Consider the following 25,341-nt stretch of genomic DNA (forward strand, 5'->3'; position numbering starts at 1 on the left):
GCCTGCTCAACGCGAACTCATATTTTTAGGGTTGCATTAAAAAGAATACCTGCCCCTAGCAGGAATAAAAGACCATATTAACACCAGGAGTACAGTTGGGATCACAAGGAAAGCACCTCTCTCATTAGCCTGTGAGCCGGGAGAAACTGAAAAATGCCAAAGCATCAATCTGCCCCTGTGGAGGTGAGTCTTAAATCCCACAAACGGATTTATCAATCAACACAAGGCCAGGCATTAAAACTTTAAATAATTTCATTCCCGATCTCAACCCGAGGAACCCAAATATTCTGATAGAACATGTTTCTGGAAAGCACAGAGTCACAGAGGGAAGGGAATTCTGGGGACCTGGGATGCGGCAGCGGCAGCGGCAGCGGCCACACTCAGCACCGGGCCAAGATGCCACTGCGCTTACCGGGACTGACTGCCTTTCCCACAGACTCAAGAGGTTGTGCCATTTACTCAGCGCTTGTCCTGGTGTTTTGGGGGCAGGTGGGTTGCAGGAGCAGCTGAATGGGCCTCTGCTCCCAGAAGCGGGGGGGGGGGGGGGGGGGGGGGGATGAGTAGTGGACAAAGCGCATGGGGTGACTGCACAGTGTCTCAATTAGGGGTCGCAGTGCCAGAGCTGAGGACAATGGGGGTGGGGGACAGACTCTGAGCTGCAACCTAAGCGAATCCAAGGCAGAATGAAGCTCCTTATAATGGCATTTTATTGTAGCTAAATACGCCTCAGCCTAAGGCAAGCAGTTAAGAGATAAGTCCATGTATTTGCACACAAAATTGCAAGGGGATCCATCTGATTTCTAAATTTTAAAATGAGTGGGTTGGTAAAATGGTACTTCAGACTCAGTCAGAAGATTCATGGCATGTGCTGGATCCACGCAGGGGATGAGTGAGGGAGAGAACACACCCGTCCCCCATACCCGGCCCGCAAAGGAGCTGAGCCCAGGATCCAGAACCGCTTGCTTCCGAGTATTTTGTTGCGGGGAAATAAGATCACGTGTTACAAGCTGGCACATTTAATTAACATGCGGGAAGGAGGCAACCAATCCATGTCTGTCTGTCTGTCTGTCTGTCTGTCTGTCTGTCTCTCTCTCTCTCTCCTATTCTCTCCCTCCCACTCTCTGGGGAGAAAAAAGCAATGGGAAAAATATTCTCAGTTGAGGACTAACAACAAAGAAAGGTTATCCTACTATACTAATAAAACTTAATGGCTGGATGTGTTATTCCACATGACATTATAACAGTCATTCAATCAATGAATCGATAAAGCAATCAATCAGCCACAGAAAGGGGGGCGCAGTATCTGTAGAAGGTGCAGGCCATCTCCCACTCCCATGGGCTTCGGTATAAACTGAAGGTGGGAGCTGCCTCAATGCTACTTCTCTAGCACACGAACATCTCTCCTTCACATGGTATAGTATGTGGGAATTTGGGGACACGTCATAAAATTAAACAGAATGAAATGAATCTCCCAGATCCCCAGTTCTGTTCTGAAACAAAGGGGAAGACTTAACCAGTACAGACCCTGGGGTACTGGGTGGGCCTTTGCCAACCGACGGAAACACAGAGCCCCAGAGAAGTCAGCATCGAGATTCACGCCACTCTCAACTCTTATTACAGATGCAAGTGTACAAATCAGTGCGAACATCACCCTCCCCCACGGGGCCCTGAGTGGTCTTCTTCCTGCACTGTCCTCCCTGCGTTCACCAGTAAGAGCGGCCTGAGGTGTTCGAACCCGAGCTCCCTGCTCAGAGCACTGCCGGGGCCCGGCCTGGGCCGACACATGCCGGTTGGGACCTGCCGCGTGGCCCTCACCCAAACGGTGCTGCGCCGGGGCTGCTCCCCGCCGTGGTTCCGAGGAGGAGGCCGAGCTGGGGAACGTGGCACTGGGATCCGAAGAGAGGCCAGAGATGAAAGACCCGGCCTCCGCCCTTCCCCCTCCAGAAACACCTGGAATCAGTTTCTCTTCTCAGCTCCAGGGAAACAGGCCTGCTGTGGCCCTCGAGGGACCCTAACGTCCTCCGGCCGGCCACCCCCTCCCCTGGTCATCACCAGCTGCCCACCGCCCCTTCTACATTCCTGGGCCGCCTGTGACTCCCGGACCTTCTCCAAGTCTGGTTTCTCCTTCTGGCTTGTCCTGTATCACCCCCTGTAGGTCTTGGCCTACATGTCACCTTCCTAGTGAGGCCTTCTCAGCCGCCACCCATGCTAAAGCTCTCTTGCTTTCCCCACACCACTCCCAGCTCCCCTCTCTGCTTCCTTTTTCTCCAAAGCATTTACCTTCCAACACAACGCACATAACTGTGTTTCCCTTGCAGAATAGGACAGAAGCCTCATGAGGACAGAGATGCTTTCTAAGGATTGTTTTGTTCACGCAAGTATCCACAGCTCGGAGGACCAGGTCTGACTTCTGGTAGGTGCTCAGTGAAAATGTGCGAAGTGAATGGAAGGTGTTCTTATCTCACTGGGTTTCAGAAGGGCTTTCAAGGAGCCATATACGCCCTGAACTGAAAGCCAAGTTTTGAGTTTGGGTGTTTGTTTTTTTCTTTCTGGGAAGTGAGTCTACATCCTTCAGTCTCAAAAGTATTTGAGACTCATAAGAAGGTAAAGAGCTGCTAACACAGAGGCTTGAATTTCACACGGATTATTACCGGTTTCTTCAAACAACGCATCGACTTCCTTCACAGCTATTTGTTAAATGAGAAACTCTACCCAGGAGGGGTGCGATTACACTGCATGCTGCTTGCTTCAGAACCCGCAGCTCTGAGGCCAGAGCTTTGACCGGGAATTTTTATGAGCAGATTGTGAATAGGTAGCACTGTCATCCTCATTGTCTGTGAGCCAGAACTCCGGTGAGAATGAATACAAATGTGTTTCACGGATTTGGAGCCAACTCTAATATTCATGCAAAGCTGAAAATAAAGCCTATGTAAGGCCACTACACACATGCATATAGCATGTGAAGATCCAGGGGGGCAGCCGGTTAGGCAAATAGTTACATCCCGTCTAGTCTATCACCTTGGCCCCATTGGGAAATTACCAGGATCTGGTCCCAAAATAACAAACCCCTTCCCTCTTTCCCACCCACACACTCACCCACCTACTCACTCACCCCCAATTCCAAAACAAAACAAAAACAAGGAAGTCCGCAAACAAAATCATCCATCACCTATCAGGTATGCAAACATCACTGTGGAAGAGTCAAAACTGCATCCAACGTGGGACATGGCTTACCTTCTCCTATCATAGAGACCCCCACGGACATGCCCATGAACTTGCTTTTGGTCCATACGTGAGTGTTGATACACAGTCTCTTCTCCTTGCACTCACAGTAGAAGCAGGAGATGGGTGGGTGATGGGATACCTGCTCGGCCACAAACCGTAGCTTGTAGCTTTCCGCAGGCTCCTCGGCAATCAGGTGTTCTTGGCTGGAAGGAGAGTGGGGGGCAGTCCTCTTTGGCTTGACCCTGTCCCTGGGGACCTCCCAGGAGCAGTGAAATGTCTCGCCGATGATAGGGTTGTAAGGCTTCTTGGCCAAGGCCCCCTTGCGGCCCTCGTGGAAGGCGGTGAGATAATACTCCACAAAGCAGATGACTCTCTCCTCCGGCGTGGCTCCCGCAGTGACGGCCAGCAGCAGGTCCGGGTGCGCCATGAAGTCCGCGTACATCTCCAGCAAAGATCGCTTCTCCAGAATGAAGGTGGGGAGCACCACCTGCATTTGGGAGGAGACACAGTCAGACAGGAGTCCCGGCGGTGACGTGGAAGAGCGGAAAGGAAAAACATGCAGGCTGCCACCCATCAAGCAAAGTCACAGGGGCTCAAGCCAGGGGCCAGTGTTTTTCGATTTGTACACAAATGACAAATCAGGAGAAACAGTACGGAAGAAACTGAAGTAGCTGCAGCGGTGAATCAACGCCGACCTAACTCTGATGATCTGAGTGATTTTCTTCTCGGCTCCTCTGGGCTAAAACAATGGCCCCCTGTCTCTCCACTGCCGCCACTCTGACCACACGGCCCCCTTCCACTCATTACCTGGTGTGAAGAAAACAGCTTGGAAGGGCTTTCTCATGTTCTTCCTCAATCAGGCACAGCCAGGAGGATGCCCAGTGTGTTCCCACAAACATGGACATTGGGGTTTGCTGGTGGTCAAAGGGGGTCCAGGTAGACCAGGACCCACCATCAGTGAGAGTGTCTATTTGGGGATCTCTGTTAGAAGAGGAGCCTGTAAACTCCAACAAGACACGGGCAGAGTAGGAGGGTGGAAGCCCCTGGCCTGGGGCTCTAGGAGGCAGGGCCAATACCAGGCAAAGGCCCACAGAGCTGCCACGGAGAAGAGGGGCCACTAGGGCCAGAAGAAACGAGCATAAGTTACAAGCAAGTAGGCTGGCACTCAGAGTCTTCTGGTCAATGGGCCCGCATAGGGGTACCCAGGTTTGCTATTGCCCATGCTGCAGGGAAGTAGAAATCTGAGCGGCTCCGACAGGCATGGGACAAAGAAACTCCTCGTTGTGGTCACTCAGGTGCCATATAACCCAAGTGCCTGTAACCCAGCCATTAGGTCACTTAAAGCAAATGAAGGGTGTTCCGAAACTGGGCTGGAGAGCAGGTAACTCATGACTCCTGCTGATATGCAAAGGAGAGAGAGCCTGTTTCTCATCACTCGACAGTGATGTCGAAATGACTAAGTTACTGGGTATCGCAATTCCTCCCTCGCGGCCGCATGACACAGCTCTTTTAGGCCTGGAGCATCTCACATTGCTTCTCCTCGTGTGAAATCGCAGGGTTTTGAAGCTGGAAGCCTGGCCTTGACCTCTAGGCTCCTCCGTGACATCCTCCGAGTGAGGGCAGAGGAGCCACACGAGTTCAAGTTCAAGCAAGTTGACCAAGGTCATGCATCTGGTGTACGTTCCCACCTTACAGGACCAGGCCTGTCCTTCCTTTACACAGTCCCTAACTCCCATGAGAACGTTTGCCAGGGGGCACATCCCTGATCGTGAATACCATGGCTTACAGGTCTGTAGCCCTGTCTCCACTTCAGCTCACTAAGGCCCCTTAGTATCCCATTGTATCTAGGGGTCTTAGCATCTAGATACAATGGGAGACAGATGTGCTGAGAGAAAGAGACAGACTGACAGGCATGAGATTAGCCAAGCACCGAGATTTCAGAGGAAACTGGGGGAGGCCCGGCCCACTGCAGAGATGAGGTTGGTATCGTTTTTAATGTTGTTCTATCTTTCATTTAAAAACTGTGTCAAGAGGAAAATGTTCCTGTGTTAAGCAAAAAAGCAACCAGATGTAAAATTGAACATGTAACACCATCTAAGAATCATAAAAAGACCCTGAATGCTAGCCTATCTGTCTTAGATGATAGAACTGAATGACTTTTATGCTTTTTCTGAGTATCTTTCTGCTTTGCTTTTATAATGTACTGGAAGAAGAAACATTCTTTAAAATACAACCATCAAATGAAAGGAGATTTCCTAATTTCCCTTCTGCCACAACCTGACAAAATTGAGAATCTCAAGGATCTGAGCCGGAAAAGTACATCCTGGCTCAGAATGGCCTTCAGATGCCACTGTTACCGCTGCCTGGGCCTTTCTGTGGGACAGGTCGTCACTCAGCCCATCGCCATGCTCTCCGCGTCTGCTCTTCCAGGCGGCTGGCCGTTCTCCCGGGGCCTCCCCGCACCGGTGGCTGATGGCAGAGTAAAGAAGAAAGACAAGCCCGGATGGCGTGGCTCAAAGGGTGAGCATTGACCTAGGAACCAGGAGGTCATGGTTTGATTCCTGGTCAGGGCATATGCCCGGGTTGCAGGCTTGGATCCCCAGTATGGAGCATGCAGGAAGCAGCCAATCAGTGATTCTCTCTCATCATTGATGTTTCTATCTCTCTCTCCCTCTCCCTTCCTCTCTGATCAATAAAAATATTTTTTTAAAAAAAAAGCAGAGAGTCATAATAACCCCACACATTCACTATCTCTCCTTCTCCTGCCCCCTCAGGGCCACTCAAGTTCTCCCCTAAGAATTACTCCAGACAGGCTACGCAGGTTAGGGACTCTGGCCTTCAGTAGCCTGGGAAAACCCTTCAATGAGGCTAAATCAATTAGAAAGAAAAGTCACAAATGTCCACATCACCAGACTGTCCCCAAATCATTCCACATCCTGCTCTCTCCCTTCCGGGGCCCAGGGGACCCTCTGATCAGGAGGCAAGCCAGGGAGGGAGCAGGCAGGATTACAGCGAGGTGGTCACCCCTGACACACAGAACTCCAAGTGAAGGTGGCTCTACCACCTTGACTCGTGCATGGCTACCATGAAAACAGTAGGAAGGGTCCTCACATAATTAAAAATGGAACTGCCTTATGACCCAGCGATTCCACTTCTGGAAATATATCTGAAGAAACCCAAAACACGAATTTGAAAGAATATATGCAGTCCTACGCTCATAGACGTATTACCTGTAATAGCCAAGATATGGAAGCAACTGAAGCACCCATCAATAAACGAGTGCATAAAAGAGCTGTGATGATATAGATATAGATATATAGATATATAGATATAGATATAGATATAGATATAGTTATTAGCCATAAAACATCTTACCATTTGCGACAGCATGGAATGACTTAGAGGGTATTATGCTAAGTGAAATAAGTCAGTCAGAGAAAGGCAATTACTGATAATATCAATTATATGTGAAATCTAAAGAACAGACTAAATGAACAAAGTTGAAACAGACTCATAGATACAGAGAACAGACACGTCTGCCAGAGGGGAGGTGGGGGTGGGAGACTGGGTGGAAAAGGTGAGAGGATTAAGAAGTACAGATTGGTAGCTACAAAACAGTCAGGGGGTAGAAAGTACACCATAAGGAATACAGCCAACAATATTGTAACAACTATGGTGTCATGGGTACTGGAAATATCAGGGGAACACTTTGTAAAGTGTGTGACTGCTAACCACTGTGCTGTACACCTGAAGCGAATACAAAATACTGAATGTAAACTGTAGTTGAAAAATAAATTTTTTTTAAATAGAAAGGGCATGCACAGCGACCCCTCTGGAAAAGTACAGCTGCAGCTTCCTAACTGGCCTTCACTTCCTGTCATGCCCACCCTTACTCCTCTCCATACCACAGCCAGTCTTCTGACATCTCTACAAGAGGTAAGGTTGAATCTAGCCCCCCACCTCCCTCTTGTCTCACATGATCCATCACTGCAGCCCCAGCCCTCCCTTACAAGCTCCCCTTCCCCAACACATTCAGCCGTTTCCCTGTTCTGCCCTCTCCTGCCTTGTCTAAATGACACAGCTACTCAGCTCAAGAGTAACCTCTATGAAGCTTTTCCCAGCAGCTCCTGCTGCCAAGGCTAAACCAACAACCTTCTCCTTCGTATCTTCACGGAGCCCCACACTCATCTCCATCACAGCACCCACAATGCTCTTTTTGCTCTTATTAAAGCTATAAAGAGGATTGGGGCAATCTGGGGAACTTTTACGATGGGCCATAGATGAAACAGTTTGGCAGCAATGTTAAATTTCCCAAGTGTGACAAATGTATTGTGTAAGAGAAATGTGCTATTGTTCGAGGATACTCATCACAACACACTCCGAAATGCTTCATCAAAAACACACATACACATAGATATGCACAGAGGGGGAGAGAGGGAAATGGAAGGAGGCAGTGGAGAAGGAGAGAGGAAAGAAGGGAGAAGAAATAAATGCCAAATAGCAAAATGTTAACTGGCCAATAAAGGTGATACATGGAAGATCACTGTACTATTCTTGCAACTCTATTGTAGATTAGAAAATGTACAATAAAAAAAAAGATTGGGAGGAAAAAGAAAAAAAAGGCTCTACTAGAGATGCAATATCTGAGAACTTACCCATTTTCCAAGACAACCCTCCCAAAATTACAGACTCAGGGAGTATGATCTCACAGCCTACGCCAAGCCCAACCCACCAGCTATGCTTCTGCTCTTGACAATGGCGCTGAGGCTTTGTCTGAGATGGGAAAAGCAGAATACCTGGGAAGATGGAGGGGATGGGCTGGGAGTGGGGTGACTGTTTCCCCTTTCATCCCGGTATGTTCTGATGGTGTTTGTGCAGAACACCAGACAGGTGCCTTTCAAAACCAGCACCTTGAACGCGCCGGGCAGATATCACACTTTTCATTAAAGCAGATTTCTCTCTCTCCTATGATCTGCCTTCGCAAATAAGTCACTTAATCATCCGTTTCTTGGGCGGGGGACACCGGAGATCGAGCCAGGAATTGGTGAGTCCTAATTGGGCTGTCTGCCTCCAACAGAGTGGTGAGTGATGGCCCAGCTGTACAGATGATGGCGTCCAAATGGCTAGAATCAGTGCTGCAGATTTATGGAGCCATCAATAAGGGCTGCCTTTTCTCCCATTAACATAATTAAGACAATGAACTACTATGGGGAAAGGGGGGAAAAGAGAAGATCTACACTCGGGACTCAGAGAACGGTTAATTACATTTACAGCTGCATCCATCTAGAAGTAACTTCAGGCAGGGCCCTAAGAAACTTTGACATAACCCATTGCCCACCAAGAAAGTCAAAGTGCCCCCAGAAAGAGGGACAGTCCCTTCCCATCAGGGGGAACCACAGGCCTCTGCCAAGGAAGGCCCAGAGCGGGTGCGATTTTCTCCAAGAAACATGCGTTAACTTCATAACCTTGAGAATTACCTACACAATACAGCACCCTGCCCTCAGCCTGGCAAACCTACCCAGTGCAAATAAGCAAACAGAGAGAGGCCAAGACCACCCTCCCAGATGGACCTATGTAATCCGTTAAGGAAACCAGGGGAAACACACACAAAACCCAACCTGACAAAATAAAGGGTAGGTAACTCACTGCCAGGAAGAGTTAGCTGCACCTGTACCAACCAGCGGGTTTGTTTCTCTGCACGTGGACAATGAAATTGGATCACCAACAAGGTTGCCTTTTGGGGACTAGCTAAGCTGTGAAGGCGAGTGACAGCAGCAGCAGGTCACGCCTCGGTGTGCACAATGGCCTCGCTCTGGCTCCACTGTTTTCCTCCCTCCTGGCTTCTCCCTGTGTTCACTGAGTCGTATCTATCTCCATAGGCCGTCTTTTTTAAAAAATATATTTTATTGACTTTTTACAGAGAGGAAGGGAGAAGGATAGAGAGTTAGAAACATCAATAAGAGAGAAACATCGATCAGCTGCCTCCTGCACACCCCCCACTGGGGATGTGCCCACAACCAAGGTACATGCCCTTGACCAGAATCGAACCTGGGACCCTTCAGTCCACAGGCCGACGCTCTATCCACTGAGCCAAACCGGTCAGGGCATCCATAGGCCGTCTTTAACCTTCTCTAGGACACAGCAGGAAACAAGAGTATCCTCTCCTGAAGTTTCCTTATCATCTCCTCGGCCTTTTCTGGCGCTCCCCTGCCCTGTAAGTCACAGCTCCCGCAAGGAAGCAAATGGCAAGGCGCACGCTCTGAGGATGAGCATGAATCTCCTTTCCAGTTATTCCTGGAATAGCCGGACTTGGCTGCAACTCTGAGCTCGTCCCCTCGGCTTTCCCAGTCTCCCCACAAGGAAAAGATGATGAGCCGGGAAGACTGAGAGATGGCACCCAAACCACCGGCCATGGATCCGGTGGGACACGCCGACCTACCTTGGTCAAATCCATTCCAAGTTTGAGCTGCGAGATGAGATGAAGAATTACACTGCGCTGATCCTCCATGACGCCCAGTTCTGCCTCTTCCTTATCTTCAGTGTCACTTTTTTCATCTTCGGACAAAACCAATTCAGGGCCTGAGTTCGGCTACAAAAAGATCATCAATAAAAATCACCAGCGGTTCCAGTGGAAGGGAGCAGCACAGCACTTGAACCCATATGCTTGGCAATGACCTCCGACCCGGGAAGAGTCTCTCTAAAAGCCAGTCCTATTGGCCATAGGGTGGAGGATGACCCTTTTAGGGATGCAGGCCATCCTTAGCTACTGCCCATGCCCTCTGATCTCCCCATCACCTCCTATGAGTGAGCCTTTGGCTGAAGGACTTCCCCTGACAAGAAAGATCCCTGCCCTTTAAGAAACTATAACGTTCAGGAATGAGCCCCCTTAACCTTGGCCATTCCCAAACAATATTCTCCTATTAACTTGCACAAGCCAGGACACTTTATATCTAATATAATTTTTTCTATGTTTAAGAAAAGGTCTGATACCCCAGGGATGGGCTGAAATTACCTTATTTTATGAGAAAATTTACCCTCAACTGTTTTACATCAATTAATATCACAACAGCAAGTGTGAAAAGTGAGTTGGCATTCATCTAGGGAGGGAGGCAAAAATGAAAATGTCAAGACCAACTCTGAGGCTTTCTAAGAATGCTGAGATACATGCTGGCCACCAAATCCTGCTTTCCTCATGCAAGTTTATTAATTCAATTGCTCGGTTCCATTTTTCCAAGAACATAAAAAAAAAAAAAAACACAACAACAGGCAAGTTAATAAACAAAATGTGCAAAAGGGAATGACTGAGCACAAAGTTTTCAATACCCAAGAACCAAGCACTCTGGCGACCATGTCAAGCTGTCTGCAGAATTCTGTTGAATAAAAGTAACCATTGCACACTTATCTATGTTCTTATGATACTTGTTTTCATGTAAATAAAAACACTGCATACAACATTATACAATCGTTCCTAATGAATGTAATGAATGGTCAGACACAGTGAAGTCAGCATACAGCAATGCAGGGCGCAAAGGCATTACATACAAAAGCATACAGACTTGCCCAAATGTCCATGCAAAAACGAACGATTTATAAACCTCACTGGACAGAACGATCTCATTTTATTTAATGGCACTTCCAATCCGCAAAGGTGGTCTCAGTGATCGAGGTGGTTGCAATTGTCTGGCCGAACAGACGCGTGCTGGCCCTTCCTTACCAGCACTCCAGAGGAAGCACGGTACTCCCCCTGCCCCGGGGCAGGCATTTTTAAAATTTGAAATTAAAATTTTCCGAGTCTTCTCTGAGTAAGCCCACTCCTGGGATGACAGGGGGGCAGCCTCAGTGATGCCCAGGGGGCTTTCCCCAGCCAAGAGTTGGGCTTCCTCCATCGAGTGCCTGGTTCTCTGGCCTCATCGCAATGTGTGACATCATCGGCAAGTGCCTTTGCCAGAATATACTGAGGGCTCCGGGCTCCATCCTGGTTCAGAGGAGACTAACCGGAGGGATATCTGGGGGCTCCGGGCTGCCCTGATTCCATGCTGGGAAGTCAGAGAACTCAGACACAATCCTTTCAGTGGCAAACGTGCTGCTGATGCTACTTTTTTTAAAAAATATATTTTTTGTTGATTTCAGAGAGGAAAGGGGAGGGGGAGGGGGAGGGGAGGGAGAGACATCAATGATGAGAGAGAATTATCAATCGGCTGCCTCCTGCTCGCCCCACACACAGGGGATGAGCCTGCAACCCGGGCATGTACCCTGACCGGGAATCAAACTGTGATCTCCTGGTTCATAGTCCATGCTCAACCACTGCGCTATGCCAGCCAGGCAGCTGCTACCTCTTTGTGGTGACCTGGTAGGCGGTAATTTGTACCAACAGACCTCCCCTCAACCCAGGGCAGCTGGGGGAGGAGAGGGCGCTGCCTGGGCATCTTGCTTTGGGAGGAAAGCGGACAATCACAAACAAATCAAGGCACCGTCATGCACCCAAGGGGGTGGGGGTGGCGTGCAAAGTCCTTAAACATCTCGACAACAAAGGTAGCTACATTTTGAGAGCAATTATTCCTGCTTGAAAATTAGTTGTTTTCACAAAGTACTGATTGCAAGCTAAACAAATCTATAGCTCAAGTGAGGCAGCCGTAAGGTTTCTGAAGCAAAGAATGATCCTTTCTTCTGAAAATGTGATTTCCCGTTTGCCCACAAGCCAGTACACAGAGAACTCGCCATCCTGCCCACTCCCTGCCCCACTCAGTGCTACGTGCTCACCTCCTCCTGCTGTCTGCCTGACTTGAAAATTAAACCCAGCTCGTCCCCCATTCCAGTAACCAAGGAAGCCTTTAGCAAGACCCGTGATACTAAGAACATGCATGAACGTGCACACGAGCCTCTCCAGCTCTTCCCACCACACGCAACAACACGTTTCCTCTGTGTCTGATGATGACTCTCAGAGACACTGGCTCCCGCAGAGAGGATGAAGGCTGGAACACGGGCCCCAGAAACTGGCTCACGCCAAGTGACTTGGGGCCAGAGCTCCTGGGGCCCTGAAGTCCTGCCAAGGAAGAAAGGCCGAGGGGAGCCCGACACACATCTGTGTCCTTGGCTCAGATCCTCAGCAAGCAGTGCCCTACGCGGAAACACAGACCCAGCAATCGTTCTGTCTCCCACCGCTTCTGAGAGCTTGCCCTGTCTCTTACAGGATGGTTTGCAAAAAATTCCCCTGCCCAACCTCAAGTAAACAATCGGGGGCTTAAAAAAAAAAGAAGCTGGTTTCAGTCACCACATTGTTAGTGAACATCTTAGATCAGTGGTCGCCAACCGGTGGTCCATGGACCACTGGTGGTCCGTGAGGTCTGAAAGGCTGGCGACCGCTGTCTTAGATGATACCCACAATCCCACCCTCACTGGAACTCAGTCCTTTGCAGGAAGGTGAGACCACCCTCTGTTTTGGGTCTAAATTGAGGGCATTGCGTAGGCATAGATAGAACTGTGGGACTCATTTAGAAGGGTGTCTATTGGCAACGTAAATATGTCAACACCCACAAAGCACCTGAGAGCAAGGACTGCAAGAAACGGAAGGCTTGGCCCAGCCCATGTGGCTCAGTGGTTGAGTGTCAACTTATGAACTAGGAGGTCACAGTTTGATTTCCAGTCAAGGCACATGCCTGGGTTGCAGGCTCGGTCCCCAGTAGGGGGCGTGCAGGAGGCAGCTGATCAGTGATTCTCATCATTGATGTTTCTATCCCTCTCTCCCTCTCCCCTCCTCTCTCTGAAATTAATAATAATAATAATAATAATAATAATAATAATAATGATGGAAATGGACAGTTTAGAGCCAGGCTTGGAAGGAGTTTTAAAGACAGAAAGCCTTCTTCCCTTTTGGGGTCAAGGTTTGTTGATTCTGCTACTCTGATGTGAAATCCAAAACAGCGCTAATGGGCACTGGCTCGCAGTCTGTTCTCCATAATCAGGCCCACGTTCTCACCCTCCCTCTCCCAGAGCTCTGCTTCTGTCTGGGGCCCCCCGCATGCCCACACCCTGTGGTCCCTATGGATTTCTGCTTGTCAAGTGATGACAGAACAGTGTTTCTCCATCTCAGAAGAAACTGAAAATGAGAAATGGTTTTCTAATGCTGAGAAACTTCATAAGACTTAAGAAGAATCTTTAAATACCCCATCCCCCAGAGATCTTGGCAAATGAGCCAGCTCAGCCATAAAAACGTAGCCAAACTTGAAGATAAAATGAAATTAAAATGTGTTTGAAAGAGAAGCAGGCTTTGGAATAATGAGGTTCTTAATAAAAACAAAAATTATGACTCAGTATTTCTACCACGTGAATAACTCTGGGCTACAAAAATCAAGTGACTCATCGTGCCTATTAGCAAACGTGGGTAAGGACAAGAAATGTGACGAAGAGCAAAAGGCCACGCGGCAGGCTGGGGTTTGGGGACCACTCCTTGGTAGCTTAGCATGACCTGTGCCCCTGAACAAGGGTTCTTAATCTGGGCCCTACGGACACTCCTTAAGATATCTATCACAGCCCCTGATGTGTTATATAAAAATTGTATGTCTGGGCATTTTTCTGGAGAGAAGGGATCCCTGCTGATCTTGGATTCTTCGAAGCGTGTCTGGCCCTGGGCTGACCTCTGGGCCTCTCAAGAACCAAAGGGTCTGAGATCATGTAAGAGGGAGAGGCTCTGATGGTAGGAAGCGGTCCAATCAGACAGTCTCAGCATCTGCAGATGCACCACCCCTGCCCTTAACCACAGCTCCACTTCTCATCCAGTAGGGGGCAGCACACCCATGAGACTATGGTGAGGCCCAAACCAGAAGCAAAAGTGTGACGTGTGTTCCACAATAGTCTTCTCCAAGGGGACACCAGTGTAGGGGACACACTGCTCTCATCTCTTTAACAAAAACCTGATTTTTTCAATACAAATGTAAATTCCAAGCAAGACTGGCATTCCAATCTATTCTATTCAACACACGTATGTAATTTAACTACAGTTTGGGTCCGTTCCAAGAAAAACCAGGAGACAGACATTTATCTTCAGAGTCCATTCATTTCCTTACCGCAGGCCTCACTCCACTCCCCAACCCCCCGCTCCTCAAATCTACTCCCCCTTCCTGAGCCTCACTCCTATTTTGCTTTTCTCAGACAGCGCACATCCAACCCATTCTTCTTTCTCCACAATGACCTTCTCTTCTTTCTTAACTAAAACCTGGTGCTCAGAGAAGTGGAGCCAATATAAGCAGTTTGACCTACTAATGTCCTCTTGATTTAGAAATGCCTATTAACCTAGGGTCTTCACTCCAAGGGCTGAATCCTCAGATTTGAACCATTTTGGGAGAGGCCTGTGTGGTGGCATAACCAACTTTTGAAGAAGCCCTTTTCCTGTTGAACAGGGAGCAAGTCCGTGCCAGAGCCATCACATCACAGACATACAGGTGCCAGGGGTCTACACGGATTAAGTTGGCTCCTACAGCGTGGTCTTCTGCCCAAGTCAATAAGCGTCATCAGAAAAACGAAACTCACGGAATTCAACTGATCTGTCACTATCCTGAAAGTCCACCTGAGCCAGGACAGAAAACACAGCCGGCGAGGGCAAGAACATCCAACTCTCCCCTGGCAGCGAGCGCACTGCAGCACCATCGTTTTAAAGCCTGGCATCTCTCCCCGCATACTGTTTGCTACCTTGGCCCGGAGGCATGGGGCGAACTGAGTCACACCAAAGAGCCTGGATATTGAAGGACAAAAAGCAAAAATGGTGCAGATAATGTCTTCATGGGAAAACGGGGAAACCCAGCCATGTCAAGGAGGAAATCTAGTATTCTGAGGACCACAGAAAGGTGGGGATGGAGAAGACCCAAAGCACCACCCTCGATGTATTCAAATGAGAGAAACATCATGACATACAGCAGCCCAGGCAAAGGAGTAACCAGGGAATGTGTGTCCTCCTATGTAACTTACTTCTCATCCCACAACTACACAGAACATGCAATCACATGCAGGAATGGCCACCAGGGCAAGTCTGCTTCTGTTTCCTGGGGGATAAGAGTCAATAGAAGTTGGTTTGCCAGAAAATGAAAGGTTCTAGAAAAAGAGAAATGTGAAGTTGAAACATGGATACGGGTTAGGGGGCCGGAGAGATGGGAAGAATGGGTAAGTGACAGACCAAGGAGAAGAATAAAGAAACACGGTGACTATTGGAGGAGAAGCAAGGCATCCGAGTGTCTCGGACAGGGATGGGGAACCTTGTGTCTGCCAAGGGCATTTGGGTATCTATAACATCATTCGCGGGCCATACAAAGTTATCAACTTAAAAATGAGCCTGCTATATTTGGTCACACATTTAACTAACTCGCTCCTAATGCCTTGGCAGGGCCAGACCAAATGATTTCACGGACCTTATACAGGCCACAGGGTGGATGTTCCCCACCTCTGGTCTAAGAGGGACAGGTGGCCAGGGACCAACTACTGAACCAATTTTTTTTTTTTGGGGGGGGGGGGTCTAACGAAAATGGTATTACTATCGTTGATGACATTTATGGAATCCATAAAACCAAGGATTTAGTCCCTTTTTCCTCTAGTCATTTTCTTTTTCATTTCAATATTCACAGCATATTTAAGCCAAGTATCACAATCATTCCTTGATCCTCATAGTGTATCTTCATATTAGTAATATTTTACATCCTAAGAAGTCCCCTCTCACAGCCCAAGGTCACGAACACTGGTGTAGCTGCACTTGAAGACCCAGTCCAGCTTTGTACCCAAGTCAATGACATCCGCCCAGCTTGGAGTGCAGAAAAATGGCCCGCAGTCCGGTGAATTCCACTTGGCATTTTGTCCCTCATCCCCCAGGAAGAAATGGTTATCGCATGACTATCAAGTGCAGGGCCCTCTCTCTCACGTGCTGGGGAAAACCATTTCCCCTGAGGACACACGCAGACATAATGTTTTGTTATAGGAATGGAAAAGTGGCTGCTCCTTATGACCTACTGTCCTTCCCACGTTAGCACAGGGGGGTTGTCCTCAGGAACAGTCTCTTTAGCGCCTGCCTCTAATTCCCCCAGAGGAGGGCCTCTCAGTTGACTGGATGATGCTCTCTTCTGGTCAGAAATTCTACCACAGAGCTTGTGGTCGGACACACGTCTTCGGATGGTGTGTCTAGTCCAGCAGATGCGCCCTGGCCCTGATGCAGGGCAGCTGTCACGTGTAATATCTTCTGTCTCAAACATCCTTGTATTCTGTGTGGAGCCACATCCAAAGCCGGGTGGCCAACTGTGTGCTGAAGGGCACCACCCTATTTAGGGGACTTTATCTTGGAGGTAGGTACAATGAGGTCACTGTTGGGGGAAGGGGGGACCCGACGGAGCCGTTGACGGTCTCTCATCCTTAAGAGGTTCGAGCACAGGCATGTCCACACAGCATGGTCCCAGCTGCCATTTTGGAGATGTGAGTTGGTGGCCACTGACATCACAATCCTTCGGCTGCCTCCCAGGGGCGGCGCGGCTGTCTTGCTCTAACCACACATACACACACACTTGCCACACTTGGCTCTCATAGACTGGAAGGACAGAGGCTCCTCCTGAGCCAAGGGGCCGACCTGCAGAGAGGGTGAAGTTTCAGTAAAGCACGCCCTGGAAGGCAGAAGGACAGCATCAGCCGAGGCAGTCGGGAATAATCCTACCCGTCGGGGCTCCTTTCAAAACATTCCAGGGGAGCATTCAGAGGAGGCGGCAGCTTCAGCCCTTTTCTCATTTCCACATTATCTGCTTGGAAACCCAATGAAAGCAACAAAGAGAGGAACTGGGAAGGAACAAAGACAATCTAAACAAAGGACCACAAAGTACAAGCAAGCAGCAGATGCAGTGGTGGCTTCAGACGCAGCCCAGCGAGAGTCCCGGCCACCCACATGCAGGAACCGAGAAGCCACAAGCCACACAGCTGAGTCCCTTTGGCACCGAAGTCTAGCACTGGCACACCACATCCGGCACCGAGTTACGGCCTGGCCAGGGCTGGGCGGGACTTCCTGAGAGCGAAGCTGGGCGGGGCTGAGGGGCAGGGTCGCCACAGCCCTGGGGGCCGCACTGCAGCACGGGTCACATTTCCAAACTCGCAGGAAGCTTGTTAGCACAGGGATCAAAGACAAGCTAGGAAAAGAAAGAGGCCACAAAAACAGAAGCACACGATCCCGGAGCCCTGGGAGGCATCGAAGCATAAAGCCGAGCGCCGAGCTTCGGTGCAGAGGCGGCCCTGAGTGTAAATGCTGCATGGACTACCTCCCGCCCATTGGGCCCAGGGTCCTCCTGTGAAACGGAGGCGGAGCCACCCACAGCTCAGAGGAAAGGCCTAGCAAACGCCACTGCTCTGCGGCCTCTGGCTTTTGCACTGGGTACGTGGTGGTACCCGTGGGCCTGTGGATCTAGAAGCCACTGCTAAAGCGCCCGCCACCTCCTCCTGGGCCCCTCCTTCCGGCAGCACTGGAAGCTGTATGATGCAGCCCACGCTCCTTTCCCAGGCCCCCCAGCAGTGAGGACACTCAGGGCTCTGGACCTGCAAAAGGCCATGGCCCTGACCTCCAGGTCCTGGATCTGGGGCTCCCCCAGGAGGGAACTCACAGAAGTGTCCAAGAAAGTCTCACCCACGTGCACAGCAGATCCAGGAACCACAAGAGACAAACACAAGCAGCAAGGACAGTGAATCAGAGAGGCAGGCCATCAACCGGCCCCAGAAGACCAGCTATGGTCTGGAGTGACAGGAGCAGGGGGCCTGCCACCCATGTGGCCACGTTCCCTGGAGCAGCGGTCGCCAACCGGTGGTCCGTGGACCACTGGTGGTCCGTGAGGTCCAAAAGGTTGGTGACCGCTGCTCTAGAAGGCCCGGGAAAGGTAGGGAAAGAACTCATTTAAGACCCATGCTAGCCTTCCTGGCCACTGGTAAGAGGAAAAGCAAAGGGTTAAGACATAGGGTGCGCTCCCATCAGCAGATGAATGGATTAGAAAACTGTGGTACATCTACACAATGGAATTCTATGCTGCTGTAAAAAAGAAGGAATTCTTACCATTTGCAGCAGCATGGATGGAACTGGAGAGCATTATGCTAAGTGAAATAAGCCAGTCAATGAAAGAAAAATACCACATGATCTCACTCATTTATGGATAATAAAGACCATTATAAACTGATGAACAAAAATAGATACAGAGGCAGAGCAGCATTAAACAGACTGTCAAACTACAGTAGGAAGGCCGGGGAGGGTTGGGGGGCGGAAGGGGGGGTGGTTAAGAGATCAACCGAAGGACTTGTATGCATGCATATAAGCATAACCAATGGACACAAGACACTGGGGGGTAGGAGAGGCCGGGGGAATGTCAAGGGGGGGGGGGGGGGGGAAGGAGACATATGTAATACTTTGTAATACTTTAAGCAATAAAAAAAATAAAAAGGCTAAGCTGATAAAAATAAAGACATAGGGTGCGCTGAGTGGAGAGCAGGCCCCAGGTCTGTGAGAGTTCCCATCACCCCAGCCGCCTCGGATGCCCCCAATTAGCAAAGCACCACATTCAGTATTGGAATATATGGATGGCCTAGATGGTTTGGCTCAGTGCATAGAGCATCAGCCTGTGGACTAAAACGTTGCTGGTTCAATTCCAGTCAAGGACACATACCCGGGTTGTGGGCTCAATCCCCAGTAGGGGGTGCTCAGGAGGCGGCCGGTCAATGATTCTCTTTCATCATTGATGATTTTCTCTCTCTCCCTCTCCCTTCCTCTCTGAAATCAATAAAAATACATTAAAAAAAAAAAGAAGAAGAAGAAGAATATAAGGATGTTTGAGACAGGGTTTCTGCATTCAACAACCCTGAGTTGAGTGCCCGGATCTTTCTTTCTCCCAGCCCCGGGTGGAACCGGTGAGTCCCATCTCATCATCTGAGACAGTTCAACCACAGTGGGCAGGGAAGGCACCTCCATCCTCACAAAGAACCCTAAACACTCTGTGCACGCCCAACCTGGCACCTATCGGATTGCACTGATGCGCCCACACGTCTGCTTCCCAATAGGAGCAGGAACATCAGGTCCCTTTGGGAGAGAACACTGGTGATCTGAGCTGGCTACTTGGGGCTCTGGGGAGACTGGACTTAGAAGTCACCTCCAGGGTCCAGAAGAAAGAATGCTGGGGACAGTGGTGGCCCCGGGTTTGTCAGCTTACCCGAATCAGGACTCCTTGGTGACAGGAATCCTGCCTAGTCTGGGTTTTCTAGAATCCCAATACAATTGCTGGTCTTTTCTAATGGGTGCTCAATAAAAAAAATAATAAAAATTGAGGAATGACTGATTAAAGAAAAATGGTGAAAACCAGAGAGTGCAAGGACAAAATCCAGATTTAAAGTTAAAAGGACAGCCAATCACAAAAGACCAATGTATATGATTCCATTTATATGAGACATCCCCAACAGGTAAATCTATAGGGACAGAAAGGAGGTGAGTGGTTGGTAGGGACTGGGAGGATGGGTGGAATAGGGGGTGGCAACTAAAGGTATGCGGTTCCTTTTGGGGGTGATGAAAATAGTCTAAATGGTGGTGGTGGCACGTATCTGTGAATATGCTAAAATCCATGGAATGGTACACTTTAAATGGGTTAATTATATGTCATGTGAATTACATATCAATAAAGCTGATATTTAAAAATTAAAATAAAAACTGAAAGGACACACGATGCAAAGTCAAACAAGGACAAAAGGGAGGTCATGGCCTGGGTGACCCGAGAGGCCTGCACAGAGACAGACTCTGGGCTGGGTCTCCCCACAGAGCAGCACTTAGGGCAGCAGGAGAAGGGGGGACCTCCCGACAGAAGGAGCAACGGGACGTCTGGCTGAGGCCAGACAGTATGTGGTTTGACCTTATGACTAGACGTGTTCCCTTGGGGAGCCCATCTGATGCCAGGGCTTTAAACCACTTACACTCTGATTTATGACTTCTACATTTATAGCTCAGGGTCAGCATTCTCTCTTGAAACCGGCTTTGTGTCTCCGGCCGCCTACTCGTCATCTCCCCCTGAGCTATCTGTGGCGGATGGAGGAACAGAGCTGTCCTAGTCCCTGGAACCTGCGAACATGGTGCTCTGCAGACATGAGAGTCTTTATAGACGTAATTCAGCTCAGGGCCCTGAGGTGGGGAGAGTCTCCTGGGTTACCCAGATGGAGCCGATACAATCACGTGCATCCCTGAAAGGAGAGGGGGCGCTTCCCTGGCAGTGGAAAGCGATGTAATGGAAGTATGGTCAGAGAGATGCAACATTGCTGGCTTTGAAGATGGAGGAAGGGGCCACAAGCCAGAGACAGGGGGAAGCCTCTAGAATCCAGAGAGGGCCAGGAAACAAGTTCTCCCGGAGAGCCTCCAGAAAAGAACACGGCCCTGCCAACTGACTTTAGCCCAGTGAGACTGGCATCAGACATCTGACCAGCAGAACTGTTAGAAAATGTGTTGTTTTAAACCTGTGATCATTTGCTACAAACAGCAATATAAAATTAACTTATCCTATATAATAAAAGGCTAATATGCAAATTGTCCCCTCGACCTGGAGTTCAACTAGGAGTTGGACCGGGGGAGGGGCAGCCCGCCAACCGCCCCAGCCCCTCCCCCTGGCTGGCCCCACCCATCTCCCCCTAATGGGGGTAGGGCATGCTGGCCAACCGCCCACGGTCCCTCCCCCAAGGTGGACCAGACCTAAGGGCCCCGATTGAGGTGGGCTGGCCAGACCCCACCTGTGCACGAATTTGTGCACTGGGCCTCTAGTTATCTAATAAGAATATCAAACTTCATATGTCCAAACCAGACCTTTCAATGCACACCTCCAAAATGTTATCCTCCCCATTTCAGTAAAGGACAACTTCATTTTTCTGGTCACTCAGCCAAAAACAGTGGCACCACCCCTGACTCCACTCTCTTGCTCATGCTCAACCGTACAACACATCCACCAGCAAATCCTGCAAATTACAACTAGATCTGATCGCTTCTCACAACCTCCACCACCCTGGCAGGCACAAGGCACTGTCATCACTCAACTCAGATTGCAACAGCCTCCCAATTACTCTCTCGTGGCCCCTCCTCTACTATATGTCTCCTCACAGCAGCCAGAAAGCATCTGAAGTCATAAAGCAGCTTAGGGAACTGCTATGCTCAAAACCCTCCCCACCTCATCAGAATACATTTCCAAGTCCTCCCTGTGGCCTGTGCGGCCCTATGTGATCTTGCCCCATGACACTCTCATCTTCCTTCCATCACACTCCCTTCCCTTCTCCACTCAGCCCCCACCAGCCACCTCTGGTTCCGTCATGACTACCTCAGGGCCTTTGTACCTGCTGGCATCACTCTTCTTCTTCCAGATCTGTGCATGCCTCACCCTCTCACTTCACTCAGATCTTTACTTCCTTGTCCCTGACCAGGGCCACTTCCTGGCCACCACCACCTCCCTCTGTCACTGTTCGCGCCTCCCTAGTTCTACTTCTCTTGGCACGGATCACTCTCAATGGTACCTATTGCAGACCAATTTACCGTATCTCCCCGTGGTCGAGTGTCAGCTCTCAAGAACCAAGACTGTGTTTTGTTCACTGTTAGTGTCTCCAACAAAAATAGTCCCTGACACTGACGTATTAGTTGAATGAGAAAATGAAGGAAACACTTGGCTTTCCCCTTGGGAAGTGAGAACCACTGATGTTTTCTTATGGGCTGGAGTATGTAACCCAGGCCCCATGGAGATTAAACAATGGTATGGCCATGGGCAGGGGTGATGGGGCACCGAGGACCAATCAGGAGGACTCCTACGCAATGGTCCAGTGTGAGGGAGACCGACAGGCACCGGGGAGGGGGCGGTGAAATGTTCCATGTCCCTCCTATTCCCTGATTCAGCAAATAGACACGCCGGGCTCTGTGTGAGGCACAGTCAGGAACACGGACAGCATAGGGCATGGCCTCGGACCCCCTGGAAGCTGCAACCTTGCTCTGCAGACAGTGGTTTGGTTTGGGTTCCTATTTGTGAGACCCAACAGTGAGCTATCACAGGCGCACCAGAAGCAAAGGGGAAAGAGTAAAGGTTGGTGGCAGGCAGATCAGAGCAGAAAGAAAGTACTAAAAGTGGCAGGGGGAGCCCGCCGCAAAACTGGCCAAAAAATATCTGCAGGTGGGTTTCCCTGAGGCCACCATGGGCAATGGAATACAGCCAGGAAGGCTCGCAGGGGAAGGTAGCGTTCAGCCGGGAGGAAAGCTCTCACCACCCTCCCTCCCCTCCCCTCCCCTCCCCTCCCCTCCCAGACCCACACACACTTTACAAGGGTCCCACCACCAGCCTGACTTCTCTGTTTTGCCCACATCCTTTTAGTCATCCAGGCTCAAGTCCTGAAGGTTGGCTGACACACCTCCCCAGCACCCCAACATCCAGACCCCCACCTGGTCCACACACCCCGGCCTCTCCTCGTCCCCACTATCACACTCTAGGCCTTCGGCAGGGCATTGTATAATCCCAACATTTTGTGGATGGTCTTTCTGCTCTGGACTCCTTGGGTCACACCACTGAACGTCTCTGCTCAAAAGTCTTCAATGCTGTCCCAGTTCCCAGAGGAAACTGGCCACTCACTCAGCCCAACATTCAAGGCTCTCTTCCACCTGACCACTCTCACTTCCCCTCCTGCCCCTTACCTAGCCTCGTCCAGCCTCCACGGACTACAGCACACGCATGCCCCCCTCCAGATGTGTACTGCCCAATGCAGTAGCCACTGGCCACATGGAGCTATTAAGATGAAATAAAGTTTAAAATTCAGTTTCTCAGTGGCACCTGCCACACGTTAAGCACACCACAACCACATGTGGCTAGTGGCTACCCTACTGGTCAGTGTACAAAGAAAACACTTTTATCAACGCAGCAAGTTCTATTGGACAGTACCATGCTACATCTTTAATGTCCTCCCAATTCATTGGTACGCCTTCCAACATGTGTTACTTCTTTGCAAAAAACAGCGCCAGTGCCATAATACATGTTAGGGCAGGAGCAATCCCTTCCTTCTCCCAAAACTCACATGTAAGTTTCACGGGTCCCTCACAGGTTACTGCTGTGCCTCTTAACTTCTTGGTAACATAAAGCTCAGTGAGAACAGATCACTTTGAAAATCTGAAATTCCTAATGAAGCGCCAAAGAATAATTTTACAAGCATCTTCACCCCAGAAACAAAATGATGAAGGAATGATGTATGTGGGGTGTCCAACAGTAATAAAATGATTCTGTGCCTGAAAACTTGAATTCTCCTAGCTATGATTTGCTTCCATTGTAACCACTGATGCACGTCAAGAATAGAATTCTGGCTTTCTATATCCATGGTTTAAATTTATTATTGATTTATGCTTTGTGCTGGGTGATGGATTTCTTCTGATTCTGCAGATGGCAAATGCCTTTCTTTATTCAGAAAGTAAACACAATGGAGCTCAAATTGATGGCACCATATTAGGGCTAATTTCAGACTCTACACTTGATGCCATTAATTGCTGGACTGCCTTGCTTTTCCCCACAAATGATGCACAGTCACGGGCTTAAACGCTAAGGGAGGGACAGGAAGAAAGAAGCAAAGCGATGTGGGTATGCACAGCAGCTCTGAGTCAGGCTGGCTTAAAGGGAGGTCGCAGACCTGCAGCCGCAGGTAGGGAACTTGATAGGAATGCACAGTGAAGGGCTCCAACCTGTGTATGCTTGTTTGGGGGCTTTTTTAAAAAATATATATATATGTTATATATATATATTTTATTTTACAGAGAGGAAGGGAGAGGGATAGAGAGCCAGAAACATCGATGAGAGAGAAACATCGATCAGCTACCTCCTGCACACTCCCTACTGGGGATGTGCCTGCAACTGAAGTACTTGCCCCTGACTGGAATCGAACCTGGGACCCTTCAGTCCACAGGCCGATGCTCTATCCACTGAGCCAAACAGGCTAGGCGACTTTTCTTTTTTAATTGAAGTACAGTTTCTATATGGTGCACTGTACAGACCTTATAGTCCCATGAGTTGTGACAAATGTATCCCTTTAGATCCAATTAAAATTTGTCACCATCTCAACTATTTTTTTAAATATATATTTTATTGATTTCAGAGAGGAAGGGAGAGATAGAAACATCAGTGATGAGAGAGAATCATTGATTGGCTGCCTCCTCCATGTCCCCTACTGGGGATCGATCCACAACCCAGGCATGTGCCCTTGACTGGAATCGAACCCGGGACCCTTTAGTCCGCAGGCCGACGCTCTATCCACTGAGCCAAATCAGTTAGGCCTCAACTATTTTTAAGTGTGCAGTTCAGCAGTGTGAACTATATTCACATTGTTATGCAACAGATTTCTAGAGCTTTTCACCTTGCAAAACAAACTCTGTATCACTGAACAACTCCCTGCAGAGTCTTGTGTTGTTGTTTTTTTACCAAGCCCTCCAGGTGATTCTGATGCCTGCCAGCATTTGAGAAATACTGCTCCAATGATACCAGGCTATGAGGGCTTCTAGGAAAAGCAGAGAAAAGCAGCAGGTGTAAGAGGCCTGGCACCCTGGAAAGACAGTAGCAACTGTTGTTGTTACCTAGCTGTTTTCGAGTCCCCAAAGCCAATCCTGAGTGCCCGGTGTAGCCACAGCCCTGTCTTAGATACTAGGGAGAGCCAAACACGGACAAATGGACAACTTTTCTCCAAAACGTGTGTAGTCACCACAAGTTGAATAAGAAAACTGTATTCTTGCCCTAGCCAGTTTTGCTCAGTGGTTAGAGTGTCCGCCCATGGACCGAAGGGTCTCAGGTTTGATTCCAGTCAAGAGTTACAGGCTCGGTTACAGGCTCAATCCCCAGCCTGGTTGGGGCACATGCAAGAGGCAACCCATCAATGTGTCTCTCCCACTTCAATGTTTCTCTATTTGTCTCTCCTCTCCCCCGCCCTTTCACTCTCTCTAAAAAGCAAAGGAAAAAAATACATACCTTGGGTGAGGACAAACAAAAAAAAAAAGAGAAAACTGTATTTCTCAACATTAGACCAGATTCTGGAAATTCCATTTGATGGCCCTAAAGCAGAATTGGAAAGCTATAAACTCTGAGTGGAAGAGGG

At 49.2% G+C, this 25,341-nt stretch overlaps 1 protein-coding gene across 2 annotated transcripts in view; it reads right to left on the reverse strand.

Moving 5' to 3' along the window:
* Nucleotides 1-25,341, reverse strand: part of OSBPL10 (oxysterol binding protein like 10) — a 218,119-nt gene that overhangs the window by 10,273 nt on the left and 182,505 nt on the right. For both annotated transcript variants that reach the window (XM_059664144.1, XM_059664143.1), the window contains 2 exons: nt 9,665-9,814; nt 3,235-3,712 (listed from right to left, as the gene is read on the reverse strand). In XM_059664144.1, the coding sequence (XP_059520127.1) occupies nt 3,235-3,712; nt 9,665-9,814 (628 nt within the window). The remainder of the gene's footprint in view (nt 1-3,234; nt 3,713-9,664; nt 9,815-25,341) is intronic.

This window comes from Myotis daubentonii, chromosome 14 (genome assembly GCF_963259705.1).
Source record: "Myotis daubentonii chromosome 14, mMyoDau2.1, whole genome shotgun sequence".
Taxonomy (NCBI): Eukaryota; Metazoa; Chordata; class Mammalia; order Chiroptera; family Vespertilionidae; genus Myotis; species Myotis daubentonii.